This window comes from Piliocolobus tephrosceles, chromosome 1 (genome assembly GCF_002776525.5).
Source record: "Piliocolobus tephrosceles isolate RC106 chromosome 1, ASM277652v3, whole genome shotgun sequence".
NCBI lineage: Eukaryota > Metazoa > Chordata > Mammalia > Primates > Cercopithecidae > Piliocolobus > Piliocolobus tephrosceles.
In genome coordinates this window covers 220,125,901-220,145,343 of record NC_045434.1, presented here as the reverse complement: position 1 = coordinate 220,145,343, position 19,443 = coordinate 220,125,901, and the positions used below count along the sequence as shown (strand labels likewise).

At 54.2% G+C, this 19,443-nt stretch overlaps 1 protein-coding gene across 5 annotated transcripts in view; it reads right to left on the bottom strand.

The window, feature by feature from the left end:
- SLC35E2B (solute carrier family 35 member E2B) overlaps window positions 1-19,443 on the bottom strand; it is a 31,982-nt gene that overhangs the window by 9,238 nt on the left and 3,301 nt on the right. For 3 of the 5 annotated variants that reach the window (XM_023215121.1, XM_023215120.1, XM_023215123.2), the window contains exons 2-7: window positions 8,219-8,687; window positions 7,905-8,040; window positions 7,334-7,461; window positions 3,047-3,167; window positions 1,293-1,346; window positions 858-930 (exon numbers count right to left, since the gene is read on the bottom strand). In XM_023215121.1, the coding sequence (XP_023070889.1) occupies window positions 858-930; window positions 1,293-1,346; window positions 3,047-3,167; window positions 7,334-7,461; window positions 7,905-8,040; window positions 8,219-8,540 (834 nt within the window). In that variant the 5' untranslated portion in view covers window positions 8,541-8,687. Of the gene's footprint in view, window positions 1-857; window positions 931-1,292; window positions 1,347-3,046; window positions 3,168-7,333; window positions 7,462-7,904; window positions 8,041-8,218; window positions 8,688-9,885; window positions 10,829-19,443 lie in introns of those variants that run through there. The other 2 variants (XR_002732209.2, XM_023215119.2) reach the window with 2 other exon arrangements.

Here is a 19,443-nt window from a genome sequence, read left to right as displayed (position 1 = left end):
CATGAGATAAACCTCAACACACCAAAACACCATGCTACATGAGATAAGCCAGACACAGAAGGACAGATCGGTATCATTCCACTTGTATGGGGTCTTTAGGGTCACCAAATTCAGAGACAGGAAGTGGAATGGGGGTGCCAGGGTTCGGGGATGAGAATGGGGAGTACTGAATGAGGGCAAAGGTTCCGTTTTGCAAAACGAAGAGAGTTCTGGAGATGGGTGGTGATGGCCACTCAGCTTTACACTTAAAAATAGTTAACATGGGACGGGCACGGTGGCTCACGCCTGTAATCCCAGAACTTTGGGAGGCTGAGGCGGGTGGATCACGAGGTCAGGAGATCGAGACCATCCTGGCTAACATCATGAAACCCCATCTCTACTAAAAATACAAAAAAATTAGCCGGGTGTTGTGGCGGGTGCCTGTAGTCCCAGCTACTTGGGAGGCTGAGGCAGCAGAATGGCGTGAACCCAGGAAGCAGACTTTGCAGTGAGCAGAGATCACGCCATTGCACTCCAGCCTGGGATATAGAACGAGACTCCTTCTCAAAAAAAAAAAAAAAAAAAAAAAAAAAAAGTTTTTGTGATAAAAAAAGAAATTAAGCTAGCCTAAAAGCCCCCTCAAGTTGAATGATGAAGAATCAAAACAAAACAAACAATAAACAAAATAAAAGTCTTCACACAAAACTCTGAGCTGCAAACCCCGAGTGGCTCCCACAGCAACTCAGCTAAGCAGGGCCGCGGCGGAGCTGGGCACGAACAGCCAGCACACGGCCTGGAAAGGGAAGTCATTCTGCCCCTGAATCACCAGATAAGGCAGCCGGGCGAGTAAGGATGGGACACCTGTGTCTGAAACCCACCGTGAAGAAGACCCGGGCCGGGACGAGCATGGCCACCGCGGCGGCACTGGTGTAGAACTGCAGCTCCGGGGCCCTGTGGGCAACAGAACACGCTGGGCCCCTATGTGTCGGGAGAGGCCGGGTCCACACGCAGCTCCTCACAGCAAGAACACCCAGGCACCCCAGCCCACAAGACGTTCATTCTCTCTAGGCAGGACGAGGGCCGCTGCAGCTTCCCAGAAATGAAAACGCAAACGCACACCAGGCTGGCTGAGGGGCTCAAGGGAGCAGCTGAGAAACAGGCGGGTCCCTCCTGAGCTTAGACAAGGTACTTGTAAAGACCACCCAAGCCACACAGGAAGGGAGTCAGGTCTGTGGGGTGTTCTGACTCCTAAAGCGGGCTGGAAGTCCTCTTCGTCTTATGACCTGGAGATGTCACTGACGAGTAATACTTACGAGAACCTGTACTTGTCCCCGCTCAGAAGCTTTTTCGAAAAAACATTTTGCAAACTAGAATAAAGAAAAGAAGAGGTTATGCATCAATACTAGTCCTCAGCACGGAACATTGGGGGACAAGGTGTCTGTGCTCACACGGACCGACGGCAACCATGACCAGACCTCAGTGGCGCCACCATCATGCCTGACTGATTTTTGTATTTTTAGTAGAGATGGGGTTTCACTGTTTAGTAGAGATGAGGTTTCACTATGTTGGCCAGGCTGGTCTCCAACTCCAACTTGGTGGACCTCAAGTGATCCACCGGCCCCAGCCTCTCAAAGTGCTGGGATTACAGGTGTGAGCCACCACGCCCAACAGATTGTTTGTTTTTTGAGACAGAGTCTTGCTCTGTTACCCAGGCTGGAGTAGGGTGGCGAGATCTCGGCTCACTGCAAGCTCCGCTCCCTGGGTTCACGTCATTCTCCTGCCTCAGCCTCCCGAGTAGCTGGGACTACAGGCACCGCCACCACGCCCGGCTAATATTTTGTATTTTTAGTAGAGACGGGGTTTCACCGTGTTAGCCAGGATGGTCTCGATCTCCTGACCTTGTGATCTGCCCGCCTCAGCCTCCCAAACTGCTGGGATTACAGGTGTGAGCCACCGTGCCCAAAAGATTTTTAGTTTTACTTCTGTATTATTCAAAATCTCACCACGAACCTGTTTTGCTTATTAGTAATAATAATAAACTCTTAGACACCGGTGGTGGTGTCTTTTCCTTTCTTTCCTCAAAAGCAGGAAAAGCCTAGAAGCCAGTCATTCTCAAAGGGTAAGTTTTGCCAGGGCTGGAGTGTGGCCATTAATAGCACAGCAGGGATGTGGACGCCCAATTCTGGGTGAATCTGAACAGGCCCTGAAGTGCAGCGTCCACCGCTCTTCTCTACTGAGTGACAAAGACATGAACAACAGGGCCCTTTCCTCTCGGACCCCGCCACGTGCCGTCCTCGCTGTGGGAATTGGCCTCTCATCCTTTCTGCCATCGTGACACCAGGACACAGACGGCCACCAAGGAAGCAGAGGATCCGCCCGGCCTGGAGGGGGCGCAGCTCCCGAACAGGTAGGACCTGCCGCTGGGGGACTGTCCCTGCTCTGGCAGCCACACGAAGACACCCCGAGCAAGACGCACCACTGAACGTACGCCGTGTATTTCAGCATTTGTCAACTAACCGTGTCTCCATGGTTAGTATTTTAAGTATCAAGACTGTCCATCCTGTAATTTGGGCTTGTTTTTGAGAAAGTTACCTTACGAGGATAACTGCTGTTTTGCTCTTTCTTTTCCCTTTTTTGAGATGGAGTCTCGCTCTGTCACCCGGGCTGGAGTGCAGTGGCGCGATCTCAGCTCACTGCAAGCTCCGCCTCCCGGGTTCACGCCATTCTCCTGCCTCAGCCTCCGAGTAGCTGGGACTACAGGCTCCCACCACCACACCCGGCTAGTTTTTTGCATTTTTTAGTAGAGACGGGGTTTCACCGTGTTCGCCAGGATGGTCTTGAGCTCCTGACCTCATGATCCGCCCACCTCGGCCTCCCAAAGTGCTGGGATTACAGGTGTGAGCCACCGCGCCCGGCCTGTTTTGCTCTTTAGGAAAGGGCAGCATAGGACGCACCTGCTTTGGCTCACGGGAGGAATTCTCAGCTCATCTGAGAATCCACACACCCAGATGCAGGCAAGGGAGCACCGGGTCTCGTCCCCCTCACACCCACCTTCTCTGTGACTCACCAGTCCATGATGTTGGTGGACAGTGCGGCCGAGAACCCCAGGACGTTGAAGCTGATCTCAGTGGCCGTGCACAGCGCCAGCCCGCCCATGACTGGGATGAGGGAGAGGTTGACCAGCAGCCCTGGTGAGAGGACAGCCCCTGTGAGTGGTTGACCTGCCGGGCGGAAGCTCCCTCCCGAGGGCCAGGCGGTTTCCATTCCCTCTTATGAAAGGAACGGACGCTTCCTTCAATTTAAAAACAATACTTGTCAGTTCCTTCACATTGTAAGACAAAGTAAATCAAAGTCCATGTCTGCGAACAAGTCCCGTCCCCACGGCAAAAGGGGCGCCTTTCACTCTGCATGAGATGCGTCTCCCAGAGGCTGAGCCCCAGCCACCGGCGGGCGAGCCCCAGAAACCTTCCTGGTTCTGTGAATGCGCATGTGAAACGGTGAGTGTGAAGATGGTCCCCCGGGAACTGCAGAGAAAGAGAGTCTGGGGGCCGGGAGGGGTGCGCCCACATTGAGCTGATGCTTTTCTGCTCCTTTTGAAATATAACAAAACACTTTTACATGAAGGATTTTTAAAAAATCCATGGAACACGGCTCACACCTGTAATCCTAGCACTTTGGTGAGCCAAGGCAGGAGGATCACTTTAGCCCAGGGCTGAGCAACAAGGAGACCCCACCTCTACAAACAATATGAAAATTAGCTGGGTGTGGTGGCACACGCCTGTGGTCCCAGCTACTCGGGAGGCTGCAGTGGGAGGATCACCTGCGCGGGGGAGGCCGAGGCTGCAGTGAGCTGTGATCACGCCACTGCACTCCAGCCTGGGTGACAGAGTGAGACCTTGTCTCAAAAGAAGAAAAAGAAACCTGAGTCAAGTTAATGTGGGAAACCCACAGATGCGGCCTGGCCGAGACCCTGCCGTAAGAGAGGGACCCGAGTCCGTGTTGGCAGGCTCCAGCCACAGGGGCGTCCTCTCATTTGCCATCACCTGGTCTCGTCCTCTGCTGGAAACTGGTTGAATCACAGACAACATTTATGAAATTTGTAGAGAAGGCCGGGCGCGGTGGCTCAAGCCTGTAATCCCAGCACTTAGGGAGGCCGAGACGGGCGGATCACGAGGTCAGCAGATTGAGAACATCCTGGCTAACACGGTGAAACCCCATCTCTACTAAAAAATACAAAAAACTAGCCGGGCGAGGTGGCGGCGCCTGTAGTCCCAGCTACTCGGGAGGCTGAGGCAGGAGAATGGCGGGAACCCGGGAGGCGGAGCTTGCAGTGAGCTGAGATCCGGCCACTGCACTCCAGCCTGGGCGACAGAGTGAGACTCCGTCTCAAAAAAAAAAAAAAAAAAGAAAAGAAATTTGTAGAGAAAACTGGAGACTGAATGCCGTTTCACCCTTCAGGGAGGACTTGCTGCTGCTGGTGACATGCAGCTGGGGCATCATAGGCGCCTTTATCCAGCACCAGATTCCCATCCCAGCTGAAGGTCTGAAATCTGGGGGTCCCCAAGGTGGGGCGCCCATTCCAGCTTGTGCCCCTTCAGCCCCAGGAGACTGCTGTGCTCAGAAACCATTAGCAAATGCACTGGGGAGGGTGGTGCCTTCAGATAGGGTCACTTCCCTGGGCTGCCCGAGGCTCCGGAAGCTGGGTGCCTCAGGCCCTGGCACCTCCGTCACTCTCCAACGCCTCCCCCACAGACTTCTTTTTGCTAAATGGTATCAAGATTTTCTCACTGTCGTCAGCAAGAGAGTTGGTTTTCTAGTATCTCATCTACCATGGCTGGAGATAAAATCGACGTTTTAAACTTGCTGGAAATAAACAGCTTCTTTCTGCATGGCTCGATGGGCAACAAGGTTGCTCTGTGTCATTTCGTTGATGATTTTCAGGATTGCTTTTTAAAGTTGGACGCAGCGACTGATGCCTATAATCCCAGCACTTTAGGAGGCCGAGGCAGGAGGATCACGTGGGGCAAGGAGTTCAAGACCAGCTTGGGCAACATAGCGAGACCCCATCTCTATAAAACACGCATATGAGGCCGGGGGTGCTCAGACATGCGCTGAGGGTTGGCCCTGCTGTTCTCGGCTTCTCAGGTTCTTTTGGAGCTGGAGATAAACTCGGACATCAGGGCTCAGCTCAGGGAGCTGATTATCACGGCAGCGAGGGAAACGGAGGTCGCTGGTGGTCAGAAAGTTATCATAGGCCAGGCGCGGCGGCTGATGCCTGGAATACCAGCACTGTGGGAGATCAGATCACGAGGTCAGGAGTTCGAGACCAGCGTGGCCAACATGGTGAAACCTCGTATCTATTAAATATATGAAAATTAGCTGGGTGTGGTGGCAGTCTCCTGAATCCCAGCTACTGGGGAGGCTGAAGCAGGAGAATCACTTGAACCCAGGAGGCGGAGGGTGCAGTGAGCCGAGATCGTGCCATTGAACTCCAGCCTGGACGACAGAGCAAGCCTCCATCTCGAAAAAAGAAAAAAAAAAGGGCCAGGCACAGTGGCTAACATCTGTAATCCCAGCACTTTGGGAGGCCGAGGCGGGCGGATCACGAGGTCAGGAGATGGAGACCATCCTGGCTAACACGGTGAAACCCCGTCTCTACTGAAAATACAAAAAATTAGCCAGGCATGGTGGCGGCGCCTGTAGTCCCAGCTACTCCGGAGGCTGAGGCAGGAGAATGGCGAGAACCTGGGAGGCGGAGTTTGCAGTGAGCTGAGATCCGGCCACTACACTCCAGCCTGGGCGGCAGAGCCAGACTCCGTCTCAAAAAAAAAAAAAAAAAAAAGGAAGTTATCATAGTTTTTGTTCCTGTTCTGCCACTGAAATCATTCCAGAAAATCCAAGTCTGGCTAGTACATGAATTGAAGAAAAAGTTCACTGGGAAGTATGCTGTCTATTGCTTAGAGGAGAATTCTGCCTAAACCAACTCAAAAAAGGTGTACAAAAAATAAGCAAAAGTGTCCCAGGATCCACGGTCTGACAGCCGCGTACGTCACAATCCTTGAGGACTTAGTCTTCCCAGGTGAAATTGTGGACAGGAGAATCCACATGAAAATGACAGCAGCAGCTCACAAGGGTTCATTCAGACAAAGCCCAGTAGAACAATGTGAAACGCGAGGTCGGCGCTTTCTCCGGTGTCGGTAAGAAGCTCACAGGCTGTTGTTGGCACTTTCTCTGGTGTCGGTAAGAAGCTCACAGGCAAGGCTGTTAATTCTGAATCCCCAGAGTTTCAAGTTCCAATTGTAAGAAAAATGACTAATGTATATTCACAGTTAAAAAAAAAACACACACACACAAAATACAGAACTTAGCCGGGCATGGTGGCACAGGTCTGAGGTCCCAGCTACCCAACAGGCTGAGGTGGGAGGATCGCCTAAGCGGGAGGCAGAGGTTGCAGTGAGTCGTGATCTCATCACTGCACTCCAGCTTGGCGACAGAGCAAGACCCTGCCTCAAAACAACAACAACAACAACAAAACAAAAACAAAAAAGGAGTTGACTTTTAAGCTTTGATTTTGTTATAATCACCTAAACGTGTGTGCGGGTCTCAAGCGCACGTAGGGCAAGCCCAACCCCGCCTTGGACCCTCGGCCTCCTCCCGTCCCCAAAGGCAGGCAGACATTTGCCTTGGCCTTAAGATCTTGTCGTTTCTTAAACAGGCGAACATGTGTGCACATACCACCCCCCACTCCGTGCAAGACGCCATGCTCTGTGGGTGCCTCTGTCCCTCGCTTGTTTTCATGCAGCCACACTGGGTATGCGACACGGAGCCTACATGTCGCTGGAAATCGCCTGTGAGTCATTAAGAGGTGGGAGAGGCAAGAGCCTGGGTTGCAGCTGAGGTAGGGGCTGGGGCCCAGGAGAGGCCTGTGGTGGCGGGTGCTGGGGAGGCTGTGGGGTGCTGGCACAGGCTCGCCCATACACCAGGAGCCACAGCCACCTGTGTGATGCTGGCCGAAGGCGGCCCCCGCCCATCCTCTTCGGGTCAGTGGTTGGCATCTGCGGTCATCTTGCTTGCCAGGAATCTGCCCAGTACCCAACTGTCTCCCCACCCAGTTAGGGCCATGAGGTACCACCCTGCCCTGACCTCCCCATGCCAGTGTGAGAAGACCTGGCAGACACCAGGCTCCAAGACACCCCCGCACATGTGACCGTGGGGAAAATGTTTCAGGAGAGAAGTGAAGGCACTGCCAGTGTGGGCCCCGCTCTGAGTGGTCCTCTCGGCAGAGCCCCATGGGAGGTGGCAAAGACGGACACCGTGGATGGAGGCCTGGGATGGCGGGGCCCAGGGGCCTCACCTGTGTACTCCCCTAGAATCATCCGAGACATGATCACTGTGAAGATGGGGGCGGAGCTCTTCACTGTCTCAGCAAACGAAACTGCCACATTTTTCAGGCTGACCAAACCCAAAACCACAGTTGCAAACCTAAAAATTAGCAAAAAGCACCATTACCTTAGAACAAGTCTGTCTACCTGCAACCACTGGGCAGGCTCTCTCTCTCCTCTCCGCCCACCTCCTCACCACCAACGTGGTGCCTGGACCCGCTTCTGCGACGCTTTACGTCGAGCCCCCAGGAAATGGCACTGCGCCCAACGTGAAGTGACATCCGCCACCCCATGAAAATGCCCCAGAGACAAGGAGGCACCCTGTCCTGCGACCACCAGCCTGGAAAGAAGCTGACTGCGCAAGAGGCAGTGAGAGCCACGAATTCACATTCACCTGGTGTCCTGAAATCTGGACAGCCCTGATGCTTTTATAAAATCTGCACTGAAAACTCACCAGCCAGCAGAGTCCCCGCTCTAGTAACAAGACAGGGACTTTACATTTAAAGAAAAAGAGACACTCAACCAAAGCGTGAGATTCTTTACCTCATCAGACCCACAAACAGCATCGTCATAAGGAAGTTGGGTGGGTAGGAAAGCCGGGCCTTGTGCTGATATAAACAGCAAGGAACGAGGGTTTTCACACACCCGATAACCGTGGTGGACAGCATCTGCACCGCACCTGCGGGAGGGAGGGGGCCAAAGCCAAGAGGGAGAATCACCCCTCCCGCACCTGCAGCGGGCTCCACCCCCGGATTCCCATCCTGACCCGGCCTCCCCACGCCCTCCCGGGGCATTGCTGGCTGCTCCCTGCGGGGTCGCAGGCAGCTGGTTTCCACCCTGTGCAAGCCGCCGCCTACCTAGCATGCTGGGCTCGCCTCCCAGCAGGGACAGGATGTACTTGTTGAGGAAGAGTGTGCAGAAGCTGAAGAAGAACCACAGCGTGAGGTAGAGCAGTGCCCGTGAGCTCCACACACCCAAGTCTGACTCGATGACCGTGGTCTCCGTGATGGTGACAGTCAGTACGTTCTCATCCACGCCGCTGTCGCTCTTGGCAAAAACAATCTTCTCACTTCGGTGACCAAATAGAGAGCCCCAGCTGAGAAGCGGCTTGCCTTTAGGCTTCTCCTCAGAGCCCGGAACGAGCTCTTCCAGCACCGGGGTTTTTACCGAGGACGACATGCTGAAGCCACCGCCAGGAACGATTCTACCTCCAGGCTGGGCAGCATGGGTCACCGGGACCGCCTGGGGGTGGGGCCGCAGCAGGGACTCCGGGCGCCAGGAACGAGGCCACCAGGGCCTCTCCCAGGCAAAGTGCAGCAGCAGATGCTAAAATGGTAAGAAAGCGAAGCATATTACCCGTTTTGAACATTCAATGTCCTCAAAGGTTTCAACCACCAATTTAAAATTACTCTGAAAATGCAACTGGGCCAGGCGCGGTGGCTCACACCTGTAATCCCAGCTCTCTGGGAGGCCGAGGCAGGTGGATCACCTGAGGTCAGGAGTTCAAGACCAGCCTGGCCAACACAGCGAAACCCCGTCTCTACTAAAAATATAAAAACTAGCCAGGCCGGGCCGGGTGCGGTGGCTCATGCCTGTAATCCCAGCACTTTGGGAGGCCGAGGCGGGCGGATCACAAGGTCAGGAGATCATAGCCATCCTGGCTAACACAGTGAAACCCCGTCTCTACTAAAAATACAAAAAGAAATTAGCTGGGCGTGGTGGCGAGTGCCTGTAGTCCCAGCTACTTGGGAGGCTGAGGCAGGAGAATAGCTTGGACCCCGGAGGTGGAGGTTTCGGTGGGCCGAGATGGCACCATTATACTCCAGCCTGGGTGGCAAGAGCAAGACTCTGTCTCAAAAAAAAAAAAAAAAAAAAATTAGCCGGGCGTGGTGGCGGGCGCCTGTAATCCCAGCTACTCCGGAGGCTGAGGCAGGAGAACTGCTTGAACCCAGGAGACAGAGGTTGCAGTGAGTCGACATGGTGCCACTGCACACCAGCCTCAGCAACAGAGTGAGACTGTCTTAAGAAAAAAAAAAGAAAATGCAATCGTTCACTGTCCAGAGAGTTTTAGCAATTGAATCCCATTTTTCTCTGCACATGTTGGCAGATCCTTGCTCTTGGGAGACAGTCTCCAGGTACACTTGACCTTCCTGGCAGACCTGGGGCTGTGGGTCCTTCACGCCCTGGCTGGCAGCTGCACCTTCTTGATGGGCTTTGTGGCTGCCGCTGCCAGGTGCCCCAGGACTAATTCCACGCCACTCTCTAGACAGACCCCGTGGTACAAAACCACACTTACACCCGCCTCACGCTCGGGTGACTGTGGCTCTTCAGGCGAGACACCTCCTCCCTTCCCACAAGCTCCGGGAAGGTCAGAACAGCCTGTTTCCTCCCAAGGGCCGGAGGGAATCCTCCCCCCAGCTCGGGCTTTGCGCAGGTGCCACCGTGACTCCGCAGCACCGAGACCCCACCTCCCCCAGGTCTCAACCCCAGCGCTCAGGCAGCCCTGATTTCCTGTTTCTCACACCTGGGTTTCTCTTCCTACTTCGGGGGGTGGCTGTGCATCTGAAGGGGCACCCATCCTGTCTCACCAACGCGGTGCTCTGGGAGCGTGTGGTGCCGGCCGTGCTGCCCGACCCAGGACCCCTCCTCCTCTCACTTCTCCCCCGGGAAACTGGGGTTCCCGCCTCACCACGACCTCCTTCTAGGTTTATGCACTTGCATGCGTGCTGTCTGTATATATATTCTGTGTTCACACTGAGGGACGCACTCCGCCCCCTCCCCCACCGAGACTTCCCCCAGGTGCTCAGAGGTGCCTGAAACTCGGCCTCTCCACACCCGGGAACAGGTGCTCCTGCCCTCTCCCCAGTGGGGGCAACGCCAGGGCCTCTGCCGCCGTCCCCTGGTCTGTGTGTCTGTGCACCCAGGGCTCCCCATCTGCCCATCACAACGCTAGCTCAGTGCCACCCGGACGCTCCCAGGCCACCCATGTGTGCCCTGACCCCTTGGTGCACCAGGACAGCTGCCTCCAAGGGCACCCCAGGCCTCAGTGGGGATGAGGCCAGCCCCTCCACCAGTTCCCACAGCCTCGGAATGACAAAAGGCGACTGCATCCACTCCTCAGGCCACTGAGAGTGCCGGACCTCCACAGAGACACCATTCCCTTCTTCCTGTTCAGCAGCACGGTCCCACGGCTCAGCTTGGGGTGACAATGAGCTGGGAGCTCAATCTCCGTGGGCTGCAGCCTCCCTGGAGCTAGGACTGGCTGGGCCTGAGCCAGGGAGCTAGGAGACTTTGTACCCTTTTCCCGGACTGATGGGCCCTGGCTGGGGGTGGAGCAGCGACCTAGCTTTCCTGAGGTGAAAATCCAAGAACAGAGGGTGCGGCAGAACACAAGGACAGAGCAGCGGGGACAGGGCTCTGCACCGCAGGCCGGGATCTTACTCCCCACCTCACTGGACCTCATGGCCCCTGCCCTCTCCCTCCCACCCCAACTGGGGACGCTGTCACCTTGACCAACCCTCTCCCTCCCACCCCGACTGGGGACGCTGTCACCTTGACCAAGACCACCTTGACCAATGTGGAGAAACCCCGTTTCCACTAAAAATACAAAATTAGCCGGGCATGGTGGCAGGCGCCTGTAATCCCAGCTACTCGGGAGGCTGAGGCAGGAGAATCACTTGAACTCGGGAGGCAGAGGTTTGCGGTGAGCCGAGATCACGCCATTGCACTCCAGCCTGGGCAACAAGAGCAAAATTCCATCTCAAAAAAATAAGAAGAATTTTTTTTAATGTAGCCGGGCATGGTGGTGCCTTTAGTCCTAACTACTTAGGAGGCTGGGGTGGGAGGACTGTTTGAGCAGGAGAGGTCAAGGCTGCAGTGATTGTGCCACTGAACTCCAGGCTGGGCAACAGAGCAAGACCCTGCCTCTAATTAAAAACAAGTTTAAAAAAATTAAAAGAGTTTAAACAAGAAGCCGACTGCAAACAAAGGCCTCTCTGTGCAGCCGCGCCAGGACGAGGTTCTGCGTCTCATCACTGCACAGCAGCCCACTGGACAAACGGACCCATTCTGGCAAGAAGCACTTGGGTAGGGCTACTAGGAGCATCCTTGTCTGTGTCTACGTGCCCAAGTGGAACTGCCCAGCCCTGGGTCATGCATGCTGAGCCCCAGCCAGCGTCACACTGACCTGTGCTCCCACAGCCCTGCTCGGTCTGGGTGACTGTCCCGTCCCTGCTGTTGCACCCACATGGTCCTGGGGCCTCCATTCCCCTCCCACTCTCACAGGACTTTACTACCATGAACCGTCCTCACCCCCAGCGTCCCTGTCCCCATAGCTCCAAGGCCGCAGGACGAGGCGATCTCTAATATCTAATCTTCCTCCCACATAAACACCTGTCCCTGCGTAAACGGCTGAGGCTGGCTGCCTTTTTTTTCTTTTTGTTTTTTTGAGACGGAATCTTGATCTGTTGCCCAGGCTGGAGTGCAGTGGCACAATCTTGGCTCACTGCACCTCCACCTCCCAGGTTCAAGTGATTCTCCTGCCTCAGCCTCCCGAGTAGCTGGGATTACAGACGCCTGCCACCAAGCCTGGCTAATTTTTGTACTTTTAGTAGAGACAGGGTTTCCCCATGTTGCCAGGCTGGTCTGAAACTCGTGACCTCAAGTGATCCACCTGCCTTGGCCTCCCAAAGTGCTGGGATTACAGGCGTGAGCCACCACACCCAGCCACTTCTTATTCAAACACTGGGAGCTCCACGTCAGACCAGTGAAGTCAGAGAATCTTGAAGTCCAAGTTCTCAGCTCCTCAGCCAACTCAAGGGTACCAGGTGGGAGCTGCTGGGAGCCACCCTCTGCTTAGGGAGCCACGCCCGCAGAGGCACCCACGGTTCGTTCCTGTCACTGACTATTCCCAGGCTGGAAACACCTGATGGTACAAATGCAAACAGATTCCAGCCTGAAACTGTCTAGTAAGACCTTTCTTTTCTTTCTTTCTTTTTTTTTTTTTAGGAGAGTCTTACTCTGTCACTCAGGCTGGAGTGCAGTGGCACAGTCTCAGCTCACTGCAGTCACCACCTCTTGGATTCAAGGGATTCTCATGCCTCAGCCTTTCGAGCAGCTGGAATTACAGGCACGGGCCACCAAGCCTGGCTAATTGTTGTACTTTTAGAAGAGACAGGGTTTCACCATGTTGCCCAGGTTGGTCTCAAACTCCTGACCTCATGTGATCCGCCTGCCTCAGCCTCCCACAGAACTGGGATTACAGGCATGAGCCACCGTGCCTGGCTGGGTGCAACCTTACAAAGGTTCTGCAGGTGACAGGGAGCAACGAAAAACAAGAAAATTAATAAAGCACTACACCGAGGCTGACTTGGGTCACAGAGGGCCAAACGGTCCTGGGAAAACGGGTGGGCTCTTCATACCTTCTTATAGAAGTCTTGGAGGTGGGTGTTTCATGGAGCATTTATTGTTAGCAGCAAAACAAGACAAAGCAAACACCAAAAGAATTCCAACCTAAGTGCCTGTCAACAGTAGAAACAAACACCACATTGAGGGAGCTGAAGCTACAATGGAAATGAGGGGCTCGGCGGGGCGCAGTGGCTCACGCCTGTAATCCCAGCACTTTAGGAGGCCAAGGTGGGCGGATCACGAGGTCAGGAGATTGAGACCATCCTGGCTAACACGGTGAAACCCCGTCTCTACTAAAAAAATACAAAAAACTAGCCGGGCGAGGTGACGGGCGCCTGTAGTCCCAGCTACTCCGGAGGCTGAGGCAGGAGAATGGCGTAAACCCGGGAGGCGGAGCTTGCAGTGAGCTGAGATCCGGCCACTGCACTCCAGCCTGGGCGACAGAGTGAGACTCCGTCTCAAAAAAAAAAAAAAAAAAAGGAAATGAGGGGCTCAGTCCCAGCGTCAAAGGGGCGGACCCCAAACCCAAACCCACCGGAGCAGGGGGGAGCCTGAGGGACAAATCACAGACAGAAAGGCATGACTCGGCTCCACCACACGCTGCCGGCTATGCAGGAAGCACCACGTGTCGAAGTGAAAACATGACAGTGCCTGAGAGTGAAAGCCACTTGGTTCTCTCATCTTGGGGACGGGCCCCAGGGGAAAGCAACAGTATCTTCGGGTGCTGGAACCCAGCTGAGCAGCCGCGGGTCCGGGTCCTTCCTAAGTAGTTGTGAGAGTTCACAGCCCAGGGTCTTTCCTAAGCAGTTCTGAGTTCAAGGTTTACACGGGGAAGGCCGGGCCGGTGGCTTTTCACCTGTAATCCCAGCACTTTGGGAGGCCGAGGCAGGCAGATCATGACGCCAGGAGTTCGAGACCAGCCTGGCCAACAGTGAAAGCCCATCTCTACTAAAATTACAATTAACTAGGCGTGGTGGCGGGCACCTGTAATCCTAATTACTTGGGAAGCTGAGGCAGGAGAATGGCGTGAACCCGGGAGGCGAAGCTTGCAGTGAGCTGAGATGGCACCACTGCACTCCAGCCTGGGCGACAGAGCGAGACTCCGTCTCAAAAAAAAAAAAAAAAAAAAAAAAATCAGGGTTCCCAGAACACCCTCCTCGGGATCAATTAGTTTGACAGGACTGCCCAGAACTCCAGAAAGCACTTACGTTACTGCAAAGAAAACAGAGGAGCAGCTGGATGCAGAGACACGAAGGCAAGGCCTGGGCAGGCGCTGGGTTTCAGGCCCTCTCTGGGCACCACCCCCTCCCCCAGGGCCGCCTGGCATACTGCAATCCAAAGACCATCCTACTCTTTCAGCGTTTGCTCTCCACCCTCGCTCGCTGCGTCCCTGAGGTTGGCAGGTGGGGCTGAAAGCTCCCAGCCTCCAATCCTGGGGTCACCTGGTCTTCTGGCGACCCGTCGCCCCAAACCCCGTTCTCCCGGGGCCAACCCCCGCCTCATCAGCATAAACTCAGGTGTGATCTGAAACACTCCTGTCACTCAGGAAATTCTGAGGCTTCCAGGAGCTTCTATGCCAGGAACCAGGAACAAAGACCAAACACATTTCGTATCAGAGCACAAGTGCAAAACATCGTGGTCGGAAACCGGGTCTCGGAGTCCACCAGGTGTAGGTGCCTGTTCAGACCAGAGACCACGAAGTTTTAAGTCAAACCTTCACGTTTGGCCAGGGGCGGTGGCCCACACCTGGAATCCCAGCACTTTGGGAGGCTGAGGAGGGAGGATCGCTTGCTGTCCACTCACGTCTGGAGCACAGCCCAGGAGACCCGTGGGCCGCAGGGCACACACTCGGCCGCCGTGAGACGCCTGGCCCGCCGCACCATCTTTTCAAGGCCACCAACGTCTCCACAGACAGACCCCAGCCCATCCTTTGGCACTGAACCTGCCTTATCCACCTCCGTGTGCTGACACCCACATCAGTGACACCTGGGCTAAGCCGCCCAACGCGGAGTCTGGCTATAAGCGTGCTGAGCAGCTGATGAAATTCAGACAACCCCACCGAAAGTGAGAGAGAGGACGGCTGTGAGCTCAGGGCAGCGTTTCTGCTGAAGGCATTTGACTTTTCCACCATCACAAAATCAGAAAATCACAACTCAGACCACAGTAAGTGGGGACTAGCTGCAACCCAAGTGGGCCTTGTAAATTAAGAACAGGATGGCCAGCCGGGTGCAGTGGCTCCCGCCTGTAATCCCAGCACTTTGGGAGCCCAATGCAGGGGGATCACCTGAGGTCGGGAGTTCGAGACCAGCCTGACCAACATGAAGAACCCCTGTCTCTATTAAAAAAATACAAAATTAGCCTGTAATCCCAGCTATTCGGGAGACTGAGGCAGGAGAACTGCTTAAACCCGGGAGGCGGAGGTTGCAGTGAACAGAGATCACACCACTGCACTCCAGCCTGGGTGACAAGAGCAAAACCCCATCTCAAAAAAAAAAAAAAAAAAAAAAAAACAGGACAGTGGAAGCAAAACCTCACCAGGGCCTCCTGCCTCACGGAGGGGGGGCAGGCGAGCAGCTCCACAGAAGCCCCAACTCAACAACTGGACCCTGGACGGCAGCGGCTGCAAAGGGGTCTTGGCGCTCTTGAGACGGAGGGGGGCTCCCAGGACCATCCCCCCAACAGGAAGAGAGGGGAGCCTGGGGTGGCCAGGCTGATCTGGGGGCCTGCAGGGGACCCAGCTGTGGGCAGAGAAACAAGTCCTCTCTGGACAAAAACTGCTACAAGTCAGGCCTGAGAATGTTTACAGATGAAGATCAATGATGAAGGTCGAAGGTCAAAGGTTGCCAGGCTGAGTGGCAGCAGGGGCGGAGGAGCAGTGGCCTGGAAGCTCCCAGGAGGCCGCCAGCCCCAGGCCAGAGGCTCTCAGACAGAAGGAACACATCAGGTGGACAAGTCCCAAAACGGGCAGGAAGAGCCCCGCAGGCATGGATGAGACCAAACAGGATCAGCCCTGGGGTATGGATGAAACCAAAGGATGTGGAAAGAGGAAACAGGACCTGCCAGGAAACTCAGGGAGGGACACGTGTCCTCTCCAGTGATTTCCCCACAAGACGTTTGCTGATTACAAAGGGGGAAGGCATAACTTCACTCTGGATAAACTGGACGCTGCCTTCACCAAGGGGCCAGAGTCACCAAGTCACCAGACGGGGGACACAGCAACTTCCTGTCCTCCCTGACCTGACGCCGGGAGAAGGCTCCGTCACCACCAAGGTCTTCTTGCCCCAAATATGTAACCGCACATCTAACCATGAGAAGATGTCAAGCAAACCCAAAAATCTGCAGGCCACGAAAGATAAGGACTTGTGGAGCCCAAGGCCCAGGACGGCAGGATGCCACGTGGGATCCTGGGCGGCTCATGCCACAGAGAGGCGACGGGTGCAGGAGATTAGCCCAAGCTGAACACACAGCCCGTGGATGAGTCGCCAGGGCCATGTGATGCCAGTGAGTGGAAGTGAGGTTTCCGAGGGTCTTACTGTCAGGGCAAGCGGACAGAAGGGCACATGGGTGAACTTCTGCAGCTCTTCCGTAAGTCTAAAAAGTTTCTCAAAATAAAAAGTTGGAAAATTTTGGCCGGGCGCTGTGGCTCACGCCTGTAATCCCAGCACTTTGGGAGGCCGAGGAGGGCAGATCACTTGAGGTCATGAGTTCAAGACCAGCCTGACCGACATGGTGAAGCCCATCTCCTACTAAAAATGCAAAATTAGCCAGGCGTGGAGGCGCATCCCTGTAGTCCCAGTTACTCGGGAGGCTGAGGCAGGAGAATTGCTTGAACCTGGGAGGTGGAGGTTGCAGTGAGCCAAGATCGCGCCGTTGCACTCCAGCCTGGGCGACAAGAACAAAAACTCTATCTCAAAAAAAAAAACACGTTGGAACATTTTTTGCCCGGGTGTGTTGTTTCATGCTTGTAATCCTAGCACTTTGGGAGACTGAGGGAGGAGGATCGCTTGAGCCCAGGAGTTCAATACTAGCCTGGGTAATATGACGAAACCTCATCTCTACCAAAAAAGTACAAAAATTAGGCCTGGGCCTGGTGTGCATCTGTGGTCCCAGCTGAGGTGGGGGGACCACTTGAGTCTGGGAGGATGAGCCTGCAGTGACCGTGATCTCACCGCTGCACTCCAGCATGGGCAACACAGCGAGACCCTGTCTCAGGAAAAAAAAAGAAAAAATACAGGACAGATACACCCAAGAGTAAGGAGACTCTTCAGTGACAGGGCAGGCGGGAGTGGAGTGGAGTGAGGCGGGCAGCTCCAGGTCTGACTTCTGGAACCATGAAAATATGTCGCTTGCATAAAAAGCAAACATAATTAAATCAACAAGGGTAGGGGAAAAGGGTCTCTGAAATGGAATACGAACTCAAACGCATGAACCACATCACAGATCAAATGAACGACACAAGCACCGAGGGGAGAAGCAGAACAAGCCACGGGAACGCGGGTGCACGTACGCTGGATGCGGGTGCACAGGTGACAGACACAAGGGCTCCAGACACACAAGGAGCTCCAGACACACAAGGAGCTCCAGACACACACTGAGATCCAGAAACACACTGAGATCCAGACACACAAGGAGATCCAAACAAATACTAAGCTTTAAGCACAGTTTTCCCTTTTCTTTTTTTTGAGACGGAGTCTCGCTCTGTCGCCCAGACTGGAGTGCAGTGGCACCATCTCAGCTCACTGCAACCTCCACCTCCCGGGTTCAAGCGATTCTCCTGCCTCAGCCTCCTGAGTAGCTGGGATTACAGGCACCCACCAACACACCCAGCTAATTTTTGTATTTTTATTTTACCTTTTAGATGGAGTTTCACTCTTGTTGCCCAGGCTGGAATGCAATGGCACGATCTTGGCTCACCACAACCTCCGCCTGCTAGGTTCAAGTGATTCTCTTGCCTCAGCCTCCCAGGTAGCTGGGATTACAGGTGTGGGCACATGCCCCACTGATTTTGTATTTTTAGTAGAGACGGGTTTTCTCAATGTTGGCCAGGCTGGTCTCAAACTCCCAACCTCAGGTGATCCACCCGCCTTGGTCTCCCCAAGTGCTGGGGGGACTATAGGTGTGAGCCACCACGCCCAGCTAATTTTTGTATTTTTAGTAGAGACGGGGGTTTCACCATATTGGTCAGGCTGATCTCGAATTCCTGACCTCGTGATCTGCCCGCCTCAGCCTCCCAAAGTGCTGGGATTTACAGGCATGAGCCACCGCGCCCAGCCTCCCTTTTCCTTTCTTTTTTTTTGCTGAGTCATGGTTAGAATTCTGGATTGGGCAAACACATAAATATTTTGTAGATGACGGGAGACAGACTTCATACTGTAAGTGAAGAGAGATGCAAATAGGAAAGGAAGTCCTTCTTGTAGTGAAAAAATTAAAATAAAAATGGAGATGAAAAGACGAGGCTGGGCACAGTGACTCATGCCTGTAATCCCAGCACTTTGGGAGGCCGAGGCGGGTGGATCACCTGAGGTCAGGAGTTCATGGCAAAACCCCATCGCTACTAAAAATATAAAAATTAGCTGGGTGCAGTGGCATGCACCTGTAATCCCAGCTACTCGGGAGGCTGAGGCAAAAGAATCACTTGAACCCAGGAGATGGAGGTTGCAGTGAGCCGAGATAATGCCACCACAATCCAGCCTGGGCGACAAGAGACTGTGACTCAAAACAATAAAAAGGCCAGGCACTCACGCCTGTAATCCCAGCACTATGGGAGGCCGAGGTGGGTGGATCATGAGGTTAGAAGATCGAGACCATCCTGGCTAACACGGTGAAACCCCGTCTCTACCAAAAAATGCAAAAAAGTAGCCGGGCGTGGTGGTGGGCACCTGTAGTCCCAGCTACTTGGGAGGCTGAGGCAGGAGAATGGCGTGAACTTGGGAGGCAGAGTTTGCAGTGAGCCGAGATCGCGCTACTGTACTCCAGCCTGCGCGGCTGAGCAAGACTGTCTCAAAAAAAAAATAATAAAATAAAATAAAAATAAATAAATAAATAAAAAAAAAAAAGGAAGATGGACAGAATGACCCCCATGGTGTTCGCCTGTGATGGTGCTATTGGGCCAGAGTGCACAGGCTTTAACAGATGGGTGGACAGGCGACATGCACGCACACACCTGAACACAGCACATCTGCCCAGACACAGCGACGCCTGGACAGTGCCCACAGCACCCTAACCTTGGTTTCTAAATATCATCCTCCACTAACGGGGCTGGGCGCAGTGGCTCACGCCTGTAATCCTAGCACTTTGGGAGGCTGAGGCAGGCAGATTACCTGAGCTCAGGAGTGCTAGACTAGCCTCTGCAACGTGGCGAAACCCTATCTCTACTAAAAATACAAAAAATTAGTCTCTAGTAAAATACAAAATTTAGTCTCTACTAAAAATACAAAAAATTAGGCCAGGCATGGTGGCTCACTCCTGTAATCCCAGCACTTTGGGAGGCTGAGACGCACAGATCACAAGGTCAGGAGTTCAAGATCAGCCTGGCCAACATAGTGAAACCCAGTCTCGGCCGGGCACGGTGGCTCAAGCCTGTAATCCCAGCACTTTGGGAGGCCGAGACGGGCGGATCACGAGGTCACGAGATCGAGACCATCCTGGCTAACACGGTGAAACCCCGTCTCTACTA